Genomic DNA, 19,719 nt, shown 5'->3' with positions numbered 1-19,719 from the left:
TGTATTTCCCAACACTCAGCTTTATTAAGTAAATAAAACATACAGCAAAAATATATAACCATGCATCAGACAGACAAACATTGTTGACATTTCGACAGCTGGCCTTTTGTTCCTGGAACAGGGCTGGAGGTAGAACTGGACAGATACGCTTCAGCCTCTTCATTCAGGGTCAAAACATTCAATAAATAACAACGGAAATGGAATTGAAAAATAGTCATAATATAATGACAATTGTGTATATAGTATTTATAACTTTTAATTCTTCTTGTCCTCGACAAAAATACCATATGTCCTATCAAACCCTCTGTACATCGGTTACATTACATTTTAACTTCCATCTTCATAACACGCCTGGTCGAAAAAGAAGAGATGCCGCTTTTTAAATCTTTCAAAATCAGCCTTAAGCCAGTTCCCAGCATCTGCAGGAGTGGGAGAGGTAGAGGCATGGCCTTCCAGAAAAATCTATACCTGGCTGCTCGAGGGAAAAGCTGAGTTCTGATTATTTAGCTTATCCCTTTCCCCCATTCCGCTCAGATCTCTAGAGTTACACAGACAGGAGGAAATCCTGCCAGGTTCTATCATGCCAAAGGGCACGCAGATGTTGGAACATTGTGGTTTTCATCCCCTTCTATACGAGTAACCGTAGCAGATGTAGCATGATCGTGCAGGATCCAGCAGGTAAACCTCTCACCAACTCTTTATTTAACTTTATTTAACGTATTATTGTTTAAATTTACCAACAGGAAAGCATGTTTTTGCCCCTTTCGTTTAAACACGCCTCGCCTATTTTCACAGTGTTCTCTCTAAAATCGCCTAATTCAGCATGCTGGTTAAAAAAAAAAAAACCCCCGATGCACTCACTTTACATTTTTGTCTTTAATCAGTTACCACCTTCTTAGTTCACTTTTTTTGTGCATACTTTGCAGAACTGCCTGCTCGCCCGAAGAAAGTTCCAATTAATCTCCCCCGAAAACACGAAGTTCCAGCACACAGTTGTTTTGGTTCGTGCAACTAGTGCCAACAGGGTTTAAGAGTTTGTATCGAATGTTTAGCTGCATGTGGCAGAAACTGACCTTGTGTGCATGTGTGTGTGTGCATGTGTGTGTGTCTAACAGGAAGAACGTATGCTGTAACGGGAAGATATACATCCAGTAACAATACAGCAGGTAATTCAGTACGTACACAGTTATTGTAACGGAGACCAGTCTGTCCAATGAACAGGATTAAGGCAATATCACAAGTGTCCTGGTATGAGGGTAAATATACTGGTACTGTGCAGCCTCATTTTGATACAAAAATAAGAAAAAATTCCAGCTAAAAAAATTCTATTTAACCATTTCGGCTGAATGTGTACATTTCTTTTGGTTCTTATATGTAGCATCAGGAAGGAAACTCTCACATCTAAATCGAGTATATTGGTATAAATATTTCATAGCGTAGCATTTACATAAAATACGATCTCTTGTTTAGCCAATTTGGAAGTGGTAATAAAACATCCTTTTTATTAAGTGCCGAAACAATTTAGCTGGAAATTAGTTTTCCCCATCTTATTTATGCATTATATAGCATGCGTTTAGTTTCGGACAAAATAGAGAATTAATTAAATCTTACTAACAGCTTGCAGTCAGCAGGGTCTAGTGTACATAATTCCAAAGATGTGTAATTTAGTTACCCCATTGCACACTCTTTAATCTATTAATCTATTATCTCTACTGTATATATTAGAGCGGAAATTGATGGTGCTTTTGCTCATTTTACAAACCTGTACTTGACATTAAAAAAAAAGGGAGCCAATTGCACAGTTATGTATCCATGTAGCTGGGGTTCGTGTGGTTGTTCTTCGAGAATTTCCGCGCGGCTCAAATTATCAATAGCTGGTCTCTGGAAGCTACAACGTATGACATACGATAGAAAAAGTGTTGCAGACTGCATGAAACGTGCCTTGGCGAAGAGATACATTAAAAACAACAACATCGTAATACCCCATCACATCAAGTGTTCGCTGCAGGGAACTTTTTGAGACTTACAGTACAGTAGGTTAGGATTCATCATCATCATCGTCGTCATGCATAAAATAAATCGCTCTCTCCCTCTGCGCTCAGTTCAGCAGTGTACCGTATAGCTGTGCCTTGGTCAAACTGTCCTTCCTCGTCAGTCCCATGCTGCCAAACTTTTGGTATCTTGGAGAGGTCTTCTTTGGGAGTGCGGGGCCGACGCTGAGAGCCGAGCTGGAACTCGGGCGAGGCCGGACGCTCGGCCTGGGGCTGGGGTAGTGTTGAAGACTCGAGGCTTCGAGGGAGCTTTGGTGTAAGGAATCGGCCGAGCTGTAATCCTTTTTGCCGCTGCTTGCTGCCGTCGCTCCCCCGCCGCTCTCCTTCTCTTTCGAGTTCCCCGAGAGGAACAAACTGCACTCGGAGTCCTGACTGTCCTCCTTGGCTCGATACAGCACCGACGTTTTCTCCTGCTTGCGATGCTCCAGCGGTTTCTGACCGCGGCTGGGCGACGGGGGACCAACACCGAAGCACTGGTCCAGCGCGCGGCCGTGGAAGACGTCGTCTCCTTCTTGGAAGCTGCTGTAGAGAGAGCCCTTGACCTTATTGGAGGGGCCCATGGCAAAGTGGCGCTCGGAGAAACTGTATGGAGAGACGCGCCCTGTGATGTTGCGGTAGGAAGATGCCGCGTTGATGTCCTCCACGCTGAGTTGTCTCCAGCGGTTACTGAGGTCGTCCTCGGGGACCTGGATGTCACCTCGGCTGCCCAGAGCTCCTCCGCGAGCCTGGCCCAGTCCAGTCGTGGAGCCCATGCTGTGGGAGGAGGACAGGCGAGGGATGCTGGAATGGTATGGTTCACTGAAGCACGACGCCGTCCTCGTGTACGCTGGCGAGTTGGCCTTCTGCGGGCTCCTGGGGGTCACCATGTGCTGGATGCTGAGGGACTTGGGGAAGCTCGGGCTGTCTTTATCATAAGAGCACATGCTTTTGCGCTCGTAGTCCCCACTGCCACCATCCCGCCAGTCCATGTAGAGACCCTGGTGAGAAGATGATAAGGTGCTGCTGGCAGTGCGCCCACAACCGCCACTGACCCCTCCCTTCTCGTCCGATGCCAGGCTGAAGCTAGAGTAGGAGCTGGAGGCAGGGAGGCTCCCGGTGAAGTCATCGTGTTGGTGGAAGGAGGACGGAGGCTCGTGGTGGGAGAAACTCCCAGAGTGGTAGGCCTCTTCATCCGGGTTACTGTCAGTGGAGTTCTGGGCATGAAACTGGGGAAGACCGGTGCCGTGGAGGTCGACGCTCTGCCTGCGCTCAGTGTCTTGCCATCGTTCGGGGCAGTAGAGGGCCGTGTCACTGCAGTACAGGTCAGATGACTTATAGGAAATGCGGCGGTTCAGGTGATCAGTGCTTCCAGTCAGTGCAAGGAAGTCTCCATCCTGTGGCTGCGGGCTGGGTGAGCGCGTTACAGGGCAACTGCTTCCCGCTTCGGGCTTTGCCAGCACCTTCGCAATGATGGACGTGGGCACGGCGTCGGAGTAATTGGAGTGGCACATGGCTATGGTGGCCCCGCTACCCCGATTATGTTTCTCCATGTGGGAACTGATGCGTTCCTGGAAATCCAGCGGCAGCTATGACAAACATGCAAAGAGACAAAAAGAAGCTCTATGAAGATGGAAAATGCATTTAAAATATTTTTTGTGACAGCTGTCGAGCCAGTATTTAGATTCAGCCGGAAACGATCTCTTAAAAAATGCAGTTTTTTTTTCTTAATTATTTACAAACTCAACTCGAATCTCTTCCTCAAACATGTTCGGTGCTTTCTGTGTCTGCCCCGAAGGTATCTTTAGAGCCATTCCTCAAGGATTTTAATCTATATTTCGGCTTTAGAAAGTAATTCCTCCTCACGGAGCTCGCACAGTCCAGACCAGTTTATGGATCTCTGGGGACTCGCACTACTCGGCCTCTCTAATGAACTTGTCAGAAAATTGCTGATCACAAGCTTCATGTATTTATTTCTTTGTTTGTTTGCTTTCCTTTTCACAACATAATCTTGTTTTTCCTTCTCTTCGTTTCCTCACTTCAACTTTGTTTTTCCACACAAAATTGGAAAGGGGAAAGAAAAAAGAAAAGAAATATTTTTTGGACGGATACATAATTTTTTTCCAATTGTTTTTCTGTCTGTCTCCATCTGTTTCTCTGTCTCTCTTCCTCTCTTGTCTCACTCTCGCGCACACAGACACATAATCTGTTTGATTGGCTCGTGTTTGAGAAAACTGTTGAACTGGTTTCTTTGTGCCTTTTGGATGCTGGTCAGCGTCAGTGAGAACTATCCCTGCCACTCTGAGTTATCGCGTTTCTCATCCCTTTCTTTATCCTTTCATCTTTCTCCTCTTGCTCCAGTGCCTTCACAACCAAAATGCCCTCATTCCTTCTCTTTCTCTCTACCATCAAACACAAATCAGTTCCAGAGGGAACAAGTTAGATTCAAATTAAACCAGTGCTCCGGGTCTCCAGCTGGGAATATATATAAAAAAAAAGATAAATTACCGACTTGGCTTTGTTAAGAAATAGAAGCTCGCCTCTGCATAAAATAACCTGCATCTTTTAAGTCTGGGCTATTTTTAGCCGCTGCTGCCGATCCCAGGGGGGATTGAGACGGAAACTAGGTGAGGCTGTGGTGGAGGGGAGAAGAAACAAAATGATATACAGTGTGTGTGTGTGCTCAAAGTAAGCTAGCTCAGCATTAGCTGCTATCTGAGGCAAATCTTAATTAACAGTCAGACAGTGTTAATCCGCGTGACAGCATAAACGACTACAGGTCTTGTCCCATTTATTGAAATAGCCTAAGTAGTTTAATAGGCATGGAAAGAGGCACTTATTATTTGAGTCATTCGAGCAATTCACAGCCACTCGATTTCCTCAAAACACTCTACATTTACTTTATTGTAAGTGAGTGAGACTGTGACTTCAAAAAAAGAAGAAAAAAACCCATATTATTCCACTACAAATGAAAAGTTAAATCTGTTAGTAATAAAAATGCACTCTTTCTTAATTGATCATTTGCAATAATAACAGTCCCAAAATCTCACAAAAGTGAATTTTTCAAAAATGTCTAATTTTTAGCCTCCAAGAGTTCTGGTTTTCAAACTGCCTGCAGCTGATTTTTACTTGGCCTCGTATGACCGATACCTTATGATAGCAAACTAAAGACAGATATTGCTGTATAGTGGAATATTCTCTTCTATTGCTAGACTTACACTGTGTTTTTAACATTTACTTGTGTTCTATATTTGTGGCCACAGTGGCTTCTGTTCTGTAAAAGTTTGATCGACTTCCTGTAAGCTCTATCCTGCCTTCTTGTCCATCACTGTGCTTATTTCAGTAGAATCAGAATTATAAGAGAAAAAAAACAATCTTTTTAGAGGTTTATGAAGTTGAATTGTGCCATTTCATGAATCATACATTATAACTGATGCATATTTAATCATCTAAATAGTCAAATGTAGTACTTCAGTTCATTATCTGTCTTGATGGAGAGTATACTTGTACTTTTGTGCATCAGGTGGCGTCTCAGGCCAGACGGTCATTCATTTATTCATTACGCAGACAGACGGTACTTCAGACTGCAGACCTTCATCAGCCTTACTGAAGAGGCCATGAGCACGGCGCCTCCGTCTTATTGTGAAAACCACTCATCAAGGCTTAAGGTACACTGACACATGGGGAACGTCTCTCCATTACAGATATAATGCATTAAGAATAGTCATTAGCAGACTAATTAAACATGGCATTACTGTACATGTTTAGTGATGGGTTATTTTATCCATCAAGCTAAGGGGCCATAATTTGAGTAATATTGAGGTCCAGCCTCCGTAAAAATCATATTTGGATGTGTGTTGTGTAAAATGCATTTGTTTTGTGAATTATATTTCCCAACATAAGGCTTTAAACTACTATTTAAACACCTTCTCCAGATAGCCAGGAATATGATTCTGGTGGAGGAATGCTGAGTCCTTGATGGGACTATAATCATTAACTTAACTCTAGCCCTATTCAAGCTGCGTTCCTAGCGGAGGAAGTAAACAAATTATGATTTCATCTGTTATTTAGAATGTAATTGAACCAAATGTAACATATTTACAATTGGAGTGTTTTTTCTTACATAGATCAAACTTCATTTTCAAGCCCAAAGTCAGCAAACCTTTGTATTGCAGCACAGATTTGAACGTAAGCGTTGATGCAGTCGTGTCGGGGAGCTCACCTCAGACATCTTGTGTGCTCTGTAGTGAGACTTGGAGCACTGCAGCAGCTGGGCTGCCAGGTTACAGTCTTTCCTGTACAGGTCCTGTAAGAGGCGGAAAGATTATCTTCAATCGCTGAATTCGTGCTTTAAAAATGTTGTTTTGGCAGCCAGGGTGGTTTTTCACGTAAGCTAGGGGGAGGGACATCGTGTTCGAACACCTCCTGGAAAAAATACTTGAAAATTACAGACTTCTAATTGTGGTTTAATTATATTGTAATCATGGGGGACTTCTGGGGGAAATCATTTCAGGATACAGCAGTGCAATGTTACTTTGCTGCTATAGCAACAAGGAATCTAAAAATAAAATGGATGAATTTACTATTCATGAGGTATTTAATTAATTATGGGTCACGCGGAAACAAAACTTGCCTGGCATTTACAGTATAATACAATAGTATTATATCATTATAATATGGAGCACACATCCATTGGAAAATCGGGATGAGGAGCCCACTGGAATAGGAAATGAATTGATTGAGTGAACAGTCGAATGAAAGGAACAAATTAATCCGTTGAAGCAATTTGAATTTGCTCGTATTTTTCACCTTGGCTATATTTCATTATAGACATCAGGGCATTGCTGGATCTTAACACCACCTCACCTTTTCATGTGTAATAGATCAGCCCAGAACAGTCTGTGCTCATTTCATTAATTGATCCGCTCATTCCAGCCTCGGGAAAGCTAGCGCAGTATTGTCTCTTTCTCTGTACTATCTGCATGTTTTTCAATTTTTCAATTTCAGAGCACAGCAAAGCAAAGCCGACGCTCATTTGAATTGTTTCCTGGGCGCTAAAGCGTTCTTTTCCTCCTGCTCCTCTGTGAAAATCATCCTCTTATAAAGGTCAATCCTTGCTCCACTGTAGCCTCTATCACACTGCAGCCCTGACAATACATCCCATAACATCAAAGCCTTCTCTTTGACAGTTTCAACTCCCACACCAGTTAACGGCGACTGCTTTATGAATATCTTTATTCCTTTTTCCTTTTTGTTGCCAGGGGGACATTTGGGCTCCCTGTCGTTTCTGTGTAAAATAACCCTGAGACGTCGGCGGTGTGTCTTGGTTAACGTGACTTCTGTGGTGCGTTTCTGCCGGGAGTGTCGGCTGCTGGCGAGCCAGTTTTTGTGAGGTGTTATAATGGGGTCTTGACATACTGTATGTATTTCAGATGGCTATGTAAATGAAGTAGTGACTCTGTTGTGACAGTATTTCTCATGGCTTCGTGTAGACCTGGTGCTCATGCAGCCTAATAGCTAATAATAAGCATGGCCGGATTATGGGACACCCAGGGGCACAGGCAGGACCCCCTACCCCTCCAATGCAGGAGCAAGACCCAGACTGAAAGAGACAGTGTGCTTCTGATTTGTCCTTTAAGCCATTTTGCGTTTAATGTTGTTCTGTGTTTGAAGTTTTGTTTCTCTTTTTGGTCGTTTTGTTTTTTTTCGGGTCACTTCTGATCATCTCTTTCCAGCCTCCACTCGAAATAGCAGTAAAATCACCTCACAGAAAGCGAGACGCCAAATCGCCACACGCCCCTGAGCTCAGATCCACGCAGCCCCGCCTCCAAAGTCTAGCAGCCTCAAGGATGCCCATTGATTTCAGTATAATCACTATAAAACACCCAGTGGCTTAGAGTTAATTCCACTATCTGCTGTGGCCCCTTGAAGTACAAATATCCAGGATGTTGCAGAAATACACTGGCTATGAGACTTAGCAATAGTGGGTTTACGGAGAAGGCTGCCAATGTGACGGAACAAAGTGTTTCCATCAAGAGAAACGGCTTTTTAAAGACTCGCCAGAGTTGACGAGGGGCTGAGACGGCTGGATTACTGGTGATGAAGGACAGCTAATGTCCCAGGGCCCCTGGATCTCTGTGGCTCTTAATGCCCCAGTCGACTGCTTAATTCGTGGGCATGAAGGGGGAATATAATGTGTCCTTAATCGAACTTTCATCGCACAAACAAAGTTCAGATTTGGTACTAGTGAGCCTACATGCACAACGCTGCCAGAGAGAGTGGGAGGACGCAGCTCTGGTACTCACGTTGTCCTCTCTGAGTTTATTGATGGTGATCTTCGCCTCCATGAGGTGGTTGTTGAGGAGGATGATTTCCCGGCTGAGGGCCCTCTTTTCCTCTTCGTGGTGCTGGGACTGCAGTGTGAGAGAGAGAAGCAATGAATGGAGAAGAGAAAAATAACCAAAAAAAAACGGTGTTCGGGGTTGACCGAGTAGAGGATAAGAACGCGGGCAGGAAGTAAAAGGTTAGAGGTCAAGAGTCGAGTGTTGCGATAACAAGACAAAGATGAGGGGAGCCAAAGTTGGAGGAGCAACACAAGGAAAAATAAGATGATGGAAGAGGGGAAGAAAAATGAGAGGAAGAGAGCTGTAGGCCACTATCGGTCTAAAGCCGGTGCCAGCAGCAGGTCTTAATTAAAAGAAGATTACACTTGCCAGTGCTCATATCATATCAATTACTCTGGGAGATAGGGGGGAGATAGAGGGGGAGAGAAGAAGGAGAGAGGAAAAATACAGAGTGGCGAGAAAGACAAATGAAATACTCGTTCCATTTTCAGTGATTACCGTCAAAGAAATGCAAAATGACTCTGCTGGAGTGACATTTCAGCCCCAGTAGCCGTCGGAGCCTAATGATGACGTCTTCTGGTTGGCTAGCTCATCTTTCTGTCTGCCCACTTTAATCCTGACGGCCGTTTGGCCACATTGTCTCCCAATTTGGCATGGACGTTCGGCGGTGGCCCGAGGATTACTCCTAATGATTCAGGTGGCCCAGATCTCTCATCTAGCAATCGTCGGGCTAAAAGTCCTACTTGTACACATGCAAATTAATGAGACGGATTCACTGAATAAAAATGTACCCTCAGAGGAGGGAGCGTCTTCGTTTTTGAACACACTATGAGCTTTCCCCCCCCCTAAGCACCAACCTCAGTTCAAAAAAGCCAGATCTCTTAATGGACACGGAATCTGCCGAGGGATCTCTCAAAGGGATAAACCCTTTTGATCGCGTGGACGCTGCAGCTTTTTTGACAAAAAAGCTGTACTTTAGATTGAGATGTTGTCAGTCAACAGTTTGTTAATTGTTCTGTTGTAGATGCAATTAACATGGTAGCTGAGAGAAGGGTTTTTATTATTCTTATTCTCCCTCGGTCACACACACACACATAATTTTGCAAACTGCCACACAGCTGACAAATGATAGCGGTGAGCACTCACTTGGCCTCCCAGCCTCCTCTCTAATCTCTCAATGGCGGTGATTGTTTTGAAATACAGGGGTGCAGAGCCAATCTAATAGGTAGCAATTAATGTCAGTTTAAGCAATAGGCCAGCATTGATATTCAAATTCTGCGCGGAACTCATTCATCAGCTGTCGAGCCGCGCGGCTCCCTGGCGCTCTTTCTCCAGCTCATTACTCTGGATGTTCTATTCATATTTTTTCTCATGGTGATCGTGCCGATGACCACATTAGGGCACTTTAAAGCTCAGATGTGGAATCGCTCCCTGTTGTGCCTTTGTTAAAATGCTGTTATTGGATCAAGACATGGCAATTTCTCACTCAGATGTGACTATAGGCTTCGTAATGGTAGTGTAATACATTAGTCTCATAACAATCTTCCACTTTGAAGAAGTAATCCTTTTTCTCTCATAAAAGCTGCATAGATCCAGTAAATATCGCATATTTACCCACATGAGAGGCAAAGTTTTGGAAACCACGTCTACCTATAGATTAAAAATGAAACACAAGGCCCCGTCTAAATAGGCTTAATGTGATGAACATCATCTTGTACTGTACTTCGCAGAATGGGAGGAAGTGTAATCTTAATTGCAGCGTTATGGCCGGCGGAGGAATCACAGCTGTGCACACTGATTTTTTCGCTATCTCCTCTAGTCGCACTGTGCTGGATACACATACTGTCACCAAGACGCTCTTATCATTTGGTGCCACACTTTTAAGAGAACAGCATCAAGGAAGAAATTAATATGCAAATTTGGACTATCGCATCTTGAGATTGACCCAGCGGGGGATGAGGGATATTGTTTCCCATCACAGACTCGCTGCCTGTCACTTTCTTTTTTGTCGTTTGACCATACATGTATACGTTTCTTCTCATAACTCGACAACTAGGCTGTGATATTCGAGCACATATTTACGTCCTGACTCTGCTAACAGATGGGCCAGTTCTCTCCTATTATCACAATGGGATAAAACAATAACAACAGATGAAAACGTGTAGAGCTTGTTTCAATTATTGATCCGGAGGATTTGCTGAATTGAGAGCACAGTGTATAAAAAGTGGAAAAAAAATATGTCGTTTTTTTTTCTGCTCGGGATTCTGCCTCTTCACTGGCCAACAAATGAAGCCGTTAAATCCCATGAGATGCAATTACTGAGTACTGCGGTTCACGGAGGAGAGCAGAAAAACCTCCGCTCCAGTTAAATACAATCTTACTTTATACTTACTTTGAACAAATTACATTCGCTATCCTAATTAAAGAGGATTTTCAAACGGAGACACCAAAGATAACCACCTTTCTGAACAAAGTGGATTCTAAATATTGCGTGTAAAAGTTTTTTCAACAACCAAGAGAAAGTTGGTAACGACCTCTGTGGCCAACATGGAGGCAGAAGAGGAAAAACTCTGGCAGGCCAGGACTTAAAAAATAGGCTTCAGGTTGCATTAAATCAACTTTCTAGTGCAAAATATTCCCTCACAAGGTCATATCATCGAACGCATTTTACATCAAGCGTAATGTAATCTCTGGTAAATGTATGGGAACACCAATTTAACGAGTCCCAATAGTTTTTGCACAATTATTAAGTTTGGTTCCTGCTGCTGATTCACTGCCCGGGCCGCTTGGAATCGAGGGCAAATAATTGCGTTCGTCAGCTGGGTTTCACCAGGGTAATACTCTCACATGTGTGATTCACACTTTTCATTGAAGAGTTCTGATTAACCACTGTAGCGTGGCACTAATTAGTCCACTGCAGGCCTCGTTGAAGATCAGAAAGCGAAACGCGTTGGCACACAGACGCAGCAGGCTTCTTCACACTACTCCCTCATTCAGCACCGGAACTGTGATTCATCTAACACCTTTCACGCTGGTAAACACAGATGTAGGAGCCATTATTTGCTATTTGCCTATTCTTAAGGGAGTCAGTGCCTTCAAAACAACAACGAACGATTCACTGCCTCAGGTTTCTGGGACTGCTCAGCTACTTCACCAACCACACACTCCTTACCGAAGCCAAACACTTTGATATTCCGTTTATACTCTCTTATGATTCTCCTCCATTCTATTCATAGCGCCAGCATATAGTCCGTGTTTCAGCTCGTTTAGATTTAGATGTCAGCGGCACAAACAATTATCGGTCCGATGTTTTCATGCATGACAAACTATGCAGCTAAAAGCCATCGATCCCCAATCAAATGTTATTGATCATCGTAATGTTTTGTCATAGAGGCTTGGCCAAGAAAGAACGGATCAGGGACCCAGAGATTAGACCGAGCCTTTATAAATAAACACATAAATAATTCTGATCCGTTGTGACACGCCATAGATTAATACATTTGCACTGCATGAACAAAGGCAAGCCATGCAGCCACTTGGGAAAATGCTTTTCACAGAAATGATTTTTCATTATTGATTATTCTATTGATCAAACTTTCAGTTGAGATATGATTTATTTGGTCTATAAGCAATAATAAATAATGGCAAATGTCCTTCAAAGATCCTGTTTCTTGATCTTGGAACAATTTCTAATAATCAACGGCATGATACTCCTGGGGGCATTTATTACCAGATTCAAATCTCAATGTTTTACATGTTTGTGTTTAACTGAGTGATTATTATTTTGTTTTTGTATCATTTTTTGATACCTTATTATATTTATTTTTTAAATAATGTAGCTAAACTTCTTAACATACTCCGATATACCTTGAAAATTAGTGCGAGTACCTCAAATTGATACTTGCGTTAAGGTCTTGCTGGCTTCTTTATGTTTTTGTTGCTTCTGTTTCCTGCTTAACGACCAGAGGATCTCTAATTTTATTGATACATTTTAATATATCTGCATGATTCAGATTTTTGTTATTAGGATGCGAATAATTCCTGAGACGTGATTCACTGCAGGAATGTGTTTCACGGCGAGACTTCCTGATGAAGTGCACACAACCCTTAGGAGGGCGGCCATTGAGCGAGACCTTGATTTCCTGCCAGTTCCAGGGCGGCTGTTAGTGAGCCGACCCTGCCAGCACCACGGACAGCTCCTCAAGGATTACAGTCCAACATCTTGTAACAGTAAGTGTAAAAAATACATACACAACACAAAATCATATACATAGCATATTTAATAGCCTTTTATCTAATTAGTAGTAAATGTAGTTTAATTTATGGTTGTTTATTACAGTTTGAATCTTTTAAAATTGCATCTGTTCTAATGGGTGACAAAGTTTTGGCAACACAGACAAAAAGACTACCTGACTAACAATTGTATGCAAATTTGTCCTTTCTGCTTGCACCAGCACTGCCTCAGAAGAGGCTCAAAGATTAATTTGAACCCTCACTAAACAGTCTCACAGGCACCAAGCTACAACTAGCATCGCCAGAGTTAAATTTCAGTGACGTTTTTATGGTATTATTTCATCGTTTCATCACCGTTTATCTGCAGATCAAAATGCAGACATTCACAGCAATCTCAACGCGCATCTGTCAGCTCTTAGAGGAGTTAATCTCCTGCTTTTGTTCTTTATAAAATTGTTTTGTTCGTCACTGTTTTTCAGTTGACCGTATCAATTTCGACCCTTCAGAACTTTTAATTACATGTCTGATTTGATTTGAGCAGCCTTTGTCACCGCCTGCCTCCCTGAACTGTCTTCTACAAAGGGACACATTTCCCCCTTGAAATGCCATCGCATGACATGACATCAAAAGAAATGGCAATCCCAGTGAGCCCTGCCTAAAAAAGAAAAAAAAAAATCCCATTCTGTCTCCTGCCATGAAGGCCGATTTGCTACGCCAAGGCTCTCTGCTCGACAGGCAATCTCTTTGAAACGCAACAGTTTTTCAAAATGATTTTCACATGACGAGAATATGATGATCCGTGTGTATGTGAGGAATGATCCATGATGGGGAAGGCGTTTGAGGCTTTCAGTGTGTTCACAATATGACAAAGCAAGACAGATTACATCGGAGCTTCACAAATAATACGCTGAAAATACCGCGAACAACAAGCTGCTACGAATAGCTGTATTTTGGACATACAGTAGTGTATTTCGTGTCTGGATTGATTTATTACAATATTCACACCTCAGTGGTCCAACACAATGCATGAGCTGTCCGAGAAATCATCCAGCAAATCACCTTTATCTACTGCAAGTCAAAATAGAGCTATTCCAATATAGCAGCTACCTACTTTAAAGGGTCAGTTCACCCAAATTACAAATTACCCAGCGGTTGTAATAATAGAATCTTGAGAAATAGATGAATCAATTACAAATGGGACACATATCTGATCTATATTAGTATCTATGGACTATATTAGTATGGATGTATATATAAAAAAAAGTTACGTTTTTATTCATTTCTCTACACATCCAGACGGACTTCTAAAAGTAACACCTGGGCCCAGATCTAAAACAATATTTCTTTTGAGCTAGACAGTCACGTGTCATTCACAGCACCAGCCTTTTCCTTTCTAACCAACCGGCAGAGACGGATAGAGTGTTGTTCATCAAGAAATAGTCACAGCATGTACCCAGGGAACCTCTCATACTTGATTGGGTAACTCTTGCTTAGGTGACCAGAACAGCAGTTAGCTATAATAGTTTTCTGGGTTGCAGGTAAGACCAATTACTTTGGACATTGATTGCGCTCACTGTCTTTGATCATGTAATTGCTTTGAGAGTGATGAGGGAGCTGCTAGACAATTCAAATCGATTATAGTAGATTTCTCATTCTTAGACCAGAGAGAGAGAGAGCGAGAGCAGAGCAAGTAAATCATCATCATCACTCAATACATGTATTATAATGAATGTGTGTATTAATCGATGATTTGTCTCTCTTGGCTTTAAACCCTAATCCTGGCACATTACACCATAGTTTCTCAAAGTGCGACACGCGGGCAAAATGGCTCAGAAACGTTGCGTGCGGGCCCCTCAATGTTTACGGCGACTGGTTGCATGGCAACCGACACTTTGCAAGTGTCAAAGGAAATCTGTTCTGTCATCATCAATGTTGGTGCTGTTCGCTAAAGTTAATAAACTAGCAAGTCTAGAGCTGTGAGCCGTGCATTTCATTTTCAAATCAATTTTAACGCATCCATTTTGTCTCGGATTTATCTGAAAAGATCGTTAATTGTTCATTGTACAGAGCTGAAGAAACACCTGCTGCCAAGGTAATAACCTTTCCTTGGCTGTCTTTGTTCAACAATGTGTGGAATCTAAGAGGGATAGAAGGAGCGTTTCATACAAAAGTACAGGTAATGGTTTCCTAGTAACTACAAGACTTCTGCTCTCGAATAAATGATTCCAGGTCAGACTTTGGTGAAAGAGCTGTGTGTGTGTGTGCGTGTGCGTGTGCGTGTGTGCGTGTGTGTGTGTGTGTGTGTGTGTGTGTGTGTGTGTGGTCAGAAAATGTGGTCACACATGGGGAAGCCTGTACAAGCAAGTGGTGGCTTGTAGGTTGGAGAAGCTGTGAAGATGTTAAAATCTGCGACCCGTACTCGGTGGTAAGTAAAACAGCAATTATACAGCAACAGACAAATAATCCATTGGGAGTATATGCCCTACATTCGAAAGTGTACTAAAGTAAAAGTACATCGTTTTGCCCCAACTGTATACAGCTCTATTGAGAAAGACACTAAAAGCAGAATCCTCTTATCATTTACAGCTGTGTATGTACTTTCCATTTTGCTTAAATACGTACAGTAGTAACACATTTAACCTTTTTGACATATGCTCAACACGTTTAAAATGATTTAGTACTCGGAAGAATTTAACTGAATTCCGAAAAAAAAAAAAAAAATTGTTTATATATCAATCAAATGGATCATTTTTGGAAACACTATGAACAGCATGATGTGATTCCAAGACTATTAAACAAAATCCCCAATTAAATACAATAAACCATATGAAAGCCACTGTGATTAAAGGTACATTCATTTTTTTTTTTTTTTCAAACAGTACAAGATTGAATGGCAGCAAATGATTTTGGTTAATAAAACAAATATTTCCCTTTAACTCTGCCTCATATCTTTAATTCCCTCAACCAGAGAGGACTGTGGTTCTCATGGAAGTTGGGGGTTAAAACTGGTCCAAAGTTTAGCTCAGAAAGCTTGCGGATTTTGGTGTTTGATCATCAGTACATGGTTTGATATACCATACATTATTTCCCTTACGCCCGACCTTTACAAAATAAGACGTGATCTTTGGTCGACACTGATATGATGAGTCTCTTACCGTCCTGTGCATCTTGTCCTCCAAATCCTGATTGATCCTCTGGAGAGCCGCATAGCTACTCTGGATCCTAAAAGGCCAGAGAAGAATCATTATGGCATGTTTTCAATACAAACCACAGCACATATGACTAAAGAACATGTTACTGTTGTTACAGTTAAGTAAGAACCAGTAATCTCCTCATAAGTTTAGACTTTAGAATAAATAAATAAATTACATCATGCCACTGAGGAAGGATCTCAAAGGAGATTGGCAGGATATTTTAAAGTAGAGGAGGTATTATGGACATAATCATACATAAAATATCTAAATATTTTATGATATGAAATCAGTAAACATGCATGAGCAGCCCTGTAGCAAACGGTTTATTTATCTCTTGAGTTTCTCCTCTTAATTCCCTCGTCACCATGGTTCCCTGGTAGACTTCCAGCGCATTAGTGAGCTTAATGGAACACGACCACAACTCTCTATTTGTTAACTTTTTCCTGGAGTTTTTTTTTTATCATGTCACCTCTATGTTAAGTACTACATTTACAAGTTAGCTCACAGGCCTAAGAGAGTGTTGATAAACCTGCATTTATGGCTCCATTAACCAGACGGATATGAAGAGTGTGCAGTGGAGACGGGAAGCAAAGACCTACCATAAAACAAAGACCTAAAAGACATCTGAGTGGGCACACGGGGAAGGGAAAATGAGTGGCGCTGCAACAGAGTGGTTCACTGATTGATGGAGGACAAACAAAACTGGCCATTAGGAGCAGCATCATGAACTGCTGTTACTCATTTAAGATGAGCAGAAGACCCACATTTGTTGGGCTCTACAAGTCTTTCAGATGGGTAAATTATGATGAGGGGGTTGGGATTGGGATAGGCAAAAAAGTCCCATCGTCAGGCAATCATACTGTCTACTTTCTTTCAAGGAAAAGTTTATTTAAACGGCACATATAGATGCTAATTAGTTTGTCCAACCAGAGGACCAAAGAGATGAGGTGAATTGGGGCTTCCAACACCTTGAGGAAACAGAATTAGCCAATTAGATAGTAGCCTAAGATGAAAAGGGCTGGAACCCTAAAGGCTGACAAGATCATCAATACCAGAGGAATCTACAAAACCGTACATTCAATTACATTTTTTAATTTTCAAATTTTCCTTTTTACAATATCTACACAAATTAAGCTTGGTATGGTGAAGGTTGGAGAGGGATAAAGATCATTGTTACTGTTCATGAAATGGTCTGTAACGGCAGGAACGTCCAGGGTACAGGCTACTTCCTGCATGTCAGCATTAGGTGGAGGTGTGAAATAATGTGGACTTAATTACTTGGGATACCGGCCTGTAAATGAGCTGAGTACCCCTGTCATGGCCTTTTAATAACTCGTTACAGCATGTCAAAACCCTCTTCATCTATTTCCTCGTTGACACAGCACGACTGCTTTTCTTCCCGGTGGGGAAATGACACTTCTGCAATGCATAAAAAGATAACCACACACACCTGCGTAGCTTCTCTGTAAATTTCTCCAGTTCCTCCTGGGCCCGGCGCAGCTCCGTCTCCAGGTACTGCCGGGTGGAATCGAACTCCGTCTCCACCATCTCTAGTTTGTGAGTGGTGTAGGACAGGCGCTTACGGAGGTCGTCTTTGTGGTCGTGGAAAGAGCTGCACGTGCGGCGGAGAGAGTTTATGAGAACAGGACAGAAAAGGGATGGACTTTCACTGTGGTCCACGTTTGTCAGATTCTATCGGGCCAAAGCAGCGAGAGGGAGAGAAAACGGAGACGGAGGAGAAAAGGCAAATACAGTAAAAAGTAAAGTGTGTGTTTGGGTGAGAGGGAGGTAACGGGATGAAGTGAAGCCAGAGTGTAATTCAGTTTGGAGCGAGAGAGGTCCGAGGCATGGGGGAAAGCAGTGAGGCCGATGGGGACGAGGAGATGGATGGAGGAGGAATACTAAGCATTTCCCATTCACAGGGAGGGAGCAGAGCTGAGAAAGGAGCTCCCATCGGTGTAATAGTGAATTCCATTACGCAACCCCGCCACCCCCTATTGAACCTCTGAAAGAATAGGAAAGGTTTTTTTTTTTTTTGAGCCCCTAGACACAGACCATGGGTGATTCATAGAGGAGGAAAATGTAGAATGGACAACAGCTTTGTGTGCGAGTAAGCTTTAAAAGAGGATGAGAGAGTCCAAGTGCGAGTCCACAAAAAGCACTGTTTCGACAGCATCACCATCAACGGCAACAACGTACCAGACAGGGAGCACTATTTCAGTCATTTGGGTGTCGGAATGAAAACTCACAGGGTGGGACTGACTGAGGGAATGGATGGGGATAATGAAAGGCTAGAGACGGGGAGCATTTGGCCAGACTGATGGATACTTGGCTCACGGAGAGGTTTGATGGCTCAGTGTTGCCAACCACCAGCAGCGCAATGAGTGCACCTCCAAGTCCACCTCGGCCCGGGGCCTCAATTAGGAAGCTGGCAGTAAAGGAGGAGACAATGGCGTCCACCGAGGGGCTTATAGACTGTCTGGTGTCAATATGAGTGATGGACTTCCTTTAAATCTCGAGTGCTTGGTTGAGTATCTCCAATAATTAAGCCTTTGTCAAGCAGTAAATTAGTAGGCAAGTAAAAACTGAATGTATACATTTGAAGGGAAAGAGTACGAGATCGATACCACACTCATCATCTGTTTGTTAAAAAGCAAAGTTCAACACTTGTCAACCCAATGTCCAACAGATGAGTCATTGAAGAGTTTATGTATCCAACATGCTGAAGCTTGCAGGTTCAGCCCAATCCACTTGGCTGAAGCTACAACACAACAAAATCTTTACAACCACCAACGCTGTCTAACAGCTGCAAGTGATGTTGTAAAATCACATGGCAAAGAGCCAGGGAGCTATTGTAAGTACATGTGAAAACTGCTCTGGGCTCTTATCACTATGTAATGCCGGTTTAATTAAGTCTGAGCACACGGCCATTGATTTTTTTTTTAGGGTATTACTATATTTTTCCTGTTCGTATAATAAGACTCTTGTTGGGAAGCGTTACGTTGGATATAGATGTCAGTTGATACATGACAAGAGATATGAAGATGAATGATGGGAATGAATAGATGCCACATTATGTTTTAATGGATTTTTAATGGTCATGACCTCCCAATGAGAATCCATTTCCATTAGTCAAAATGAATTAAATGGATCCCCCAACAATGAGGCTGATGTTTAGAGTTGAAAACCACTCCCCAGGCTGACTCATCTCACCTTCTTTTCGGATGTTTGCAACCATTTCTTTGTGTTTTGAGGGCAGTTTTGCCAATATATATCTTTTTCATATTTTTGCTGCTCCGGCTCTCGGCTCTCCGCTGCTGCTGTTCGGCCGGACGTTGGAGCCAAGTTTGAACTCTAACCGCAAACCAACAGTGAAAGCTCTAAGTCTTGCCTGGGGGAGGCAGATAGGAGTTGGCTATCTGCGATGACCCTGGCAAGAGAGCAGAGAAAAACAGCTTTGAAGTCCCACAGATTTAGAAACACATTTAGTTCTGTTGACTCCGGAGAGAAAAAAAAAACAGAGATTTCGGGTCGCATTCAGGAAAATGAGCCAGTTTGCTATGACGAATACAGCTGGGGGCTCAATTAGATAAGTTCTGCAAACAAACTCAAATAGCATGCAATGCTATGAATTACTGAACATCCAGCTTTCCTATTGAAATATCAATGCACAAAGACCTTTTATAATGCTGTATCCAAAATATGAGAACACACTTGTTACGCTTTTAGAGAAAACTGCAACACTGAATGTAGAAAGATATTATATAATAACATTTCAATCTCTTGAGCCTCCTTTTCATCATTTACTTCTCACTGTGGTTGGGAAGAAGTGAATGCAGCCACCACAAATTGCGGGACCCTATGGAATAGTGAGTTATTGACCAGCTGACGACGGGGTTATTCCTCAATAAATCAGCGTCA

The 19,719-nt window shown here is 42.5% G+C and overlaps 1 protein-coding gene across 1 annotated transcript; it reads right to left on the bottom strand.

Moving 5' to 3' along the window:
• On the bottom strand, nucleotides 1-19,082 carry begain (brain-enriched guanylate kinase-associated; the record flags this gene model as incomplete). Its single annotated transcript, XM_084013177.1, has 6 exons — nucleotides 1-3,616; nucleotides 6,250-6,333; nucleotides 8,333-8,440; nucleotides 15,760-15,826; nucleotides 17,249-17,410; nucleotides 19,012-19,082. The coding sequence occupies 6 exons, from the start codon at nucleotides 19,080-19,082 to the stop codon at nucleotides 2,099-2,101; spliced, it is 2,010 nt and encodes a 669-aa protein (XP_083869303.1). The 3' UTR covers nucleotides 1-2,098.
• Between the last annotated feature and the right edge of the window lie 637 nt (nucleotides 19,083-19,719).

Source organism: Eutrigla gurnardus (assembly GCF_963514095.1).
Source record: "Eutrigla gurnardus genome assembly, chromosome: 7".
Lineage (NCBI taxonomy): Eukaryota > Metazoa > Chordata > Actinopteri > Perciformes > Triglidae > Eutrigla > Eutrigla gurnardus.
Note: the sequence above shows the minus strand (reverse complement) of the source record. Positions and strands in the feature narration are given on the sequence as shown.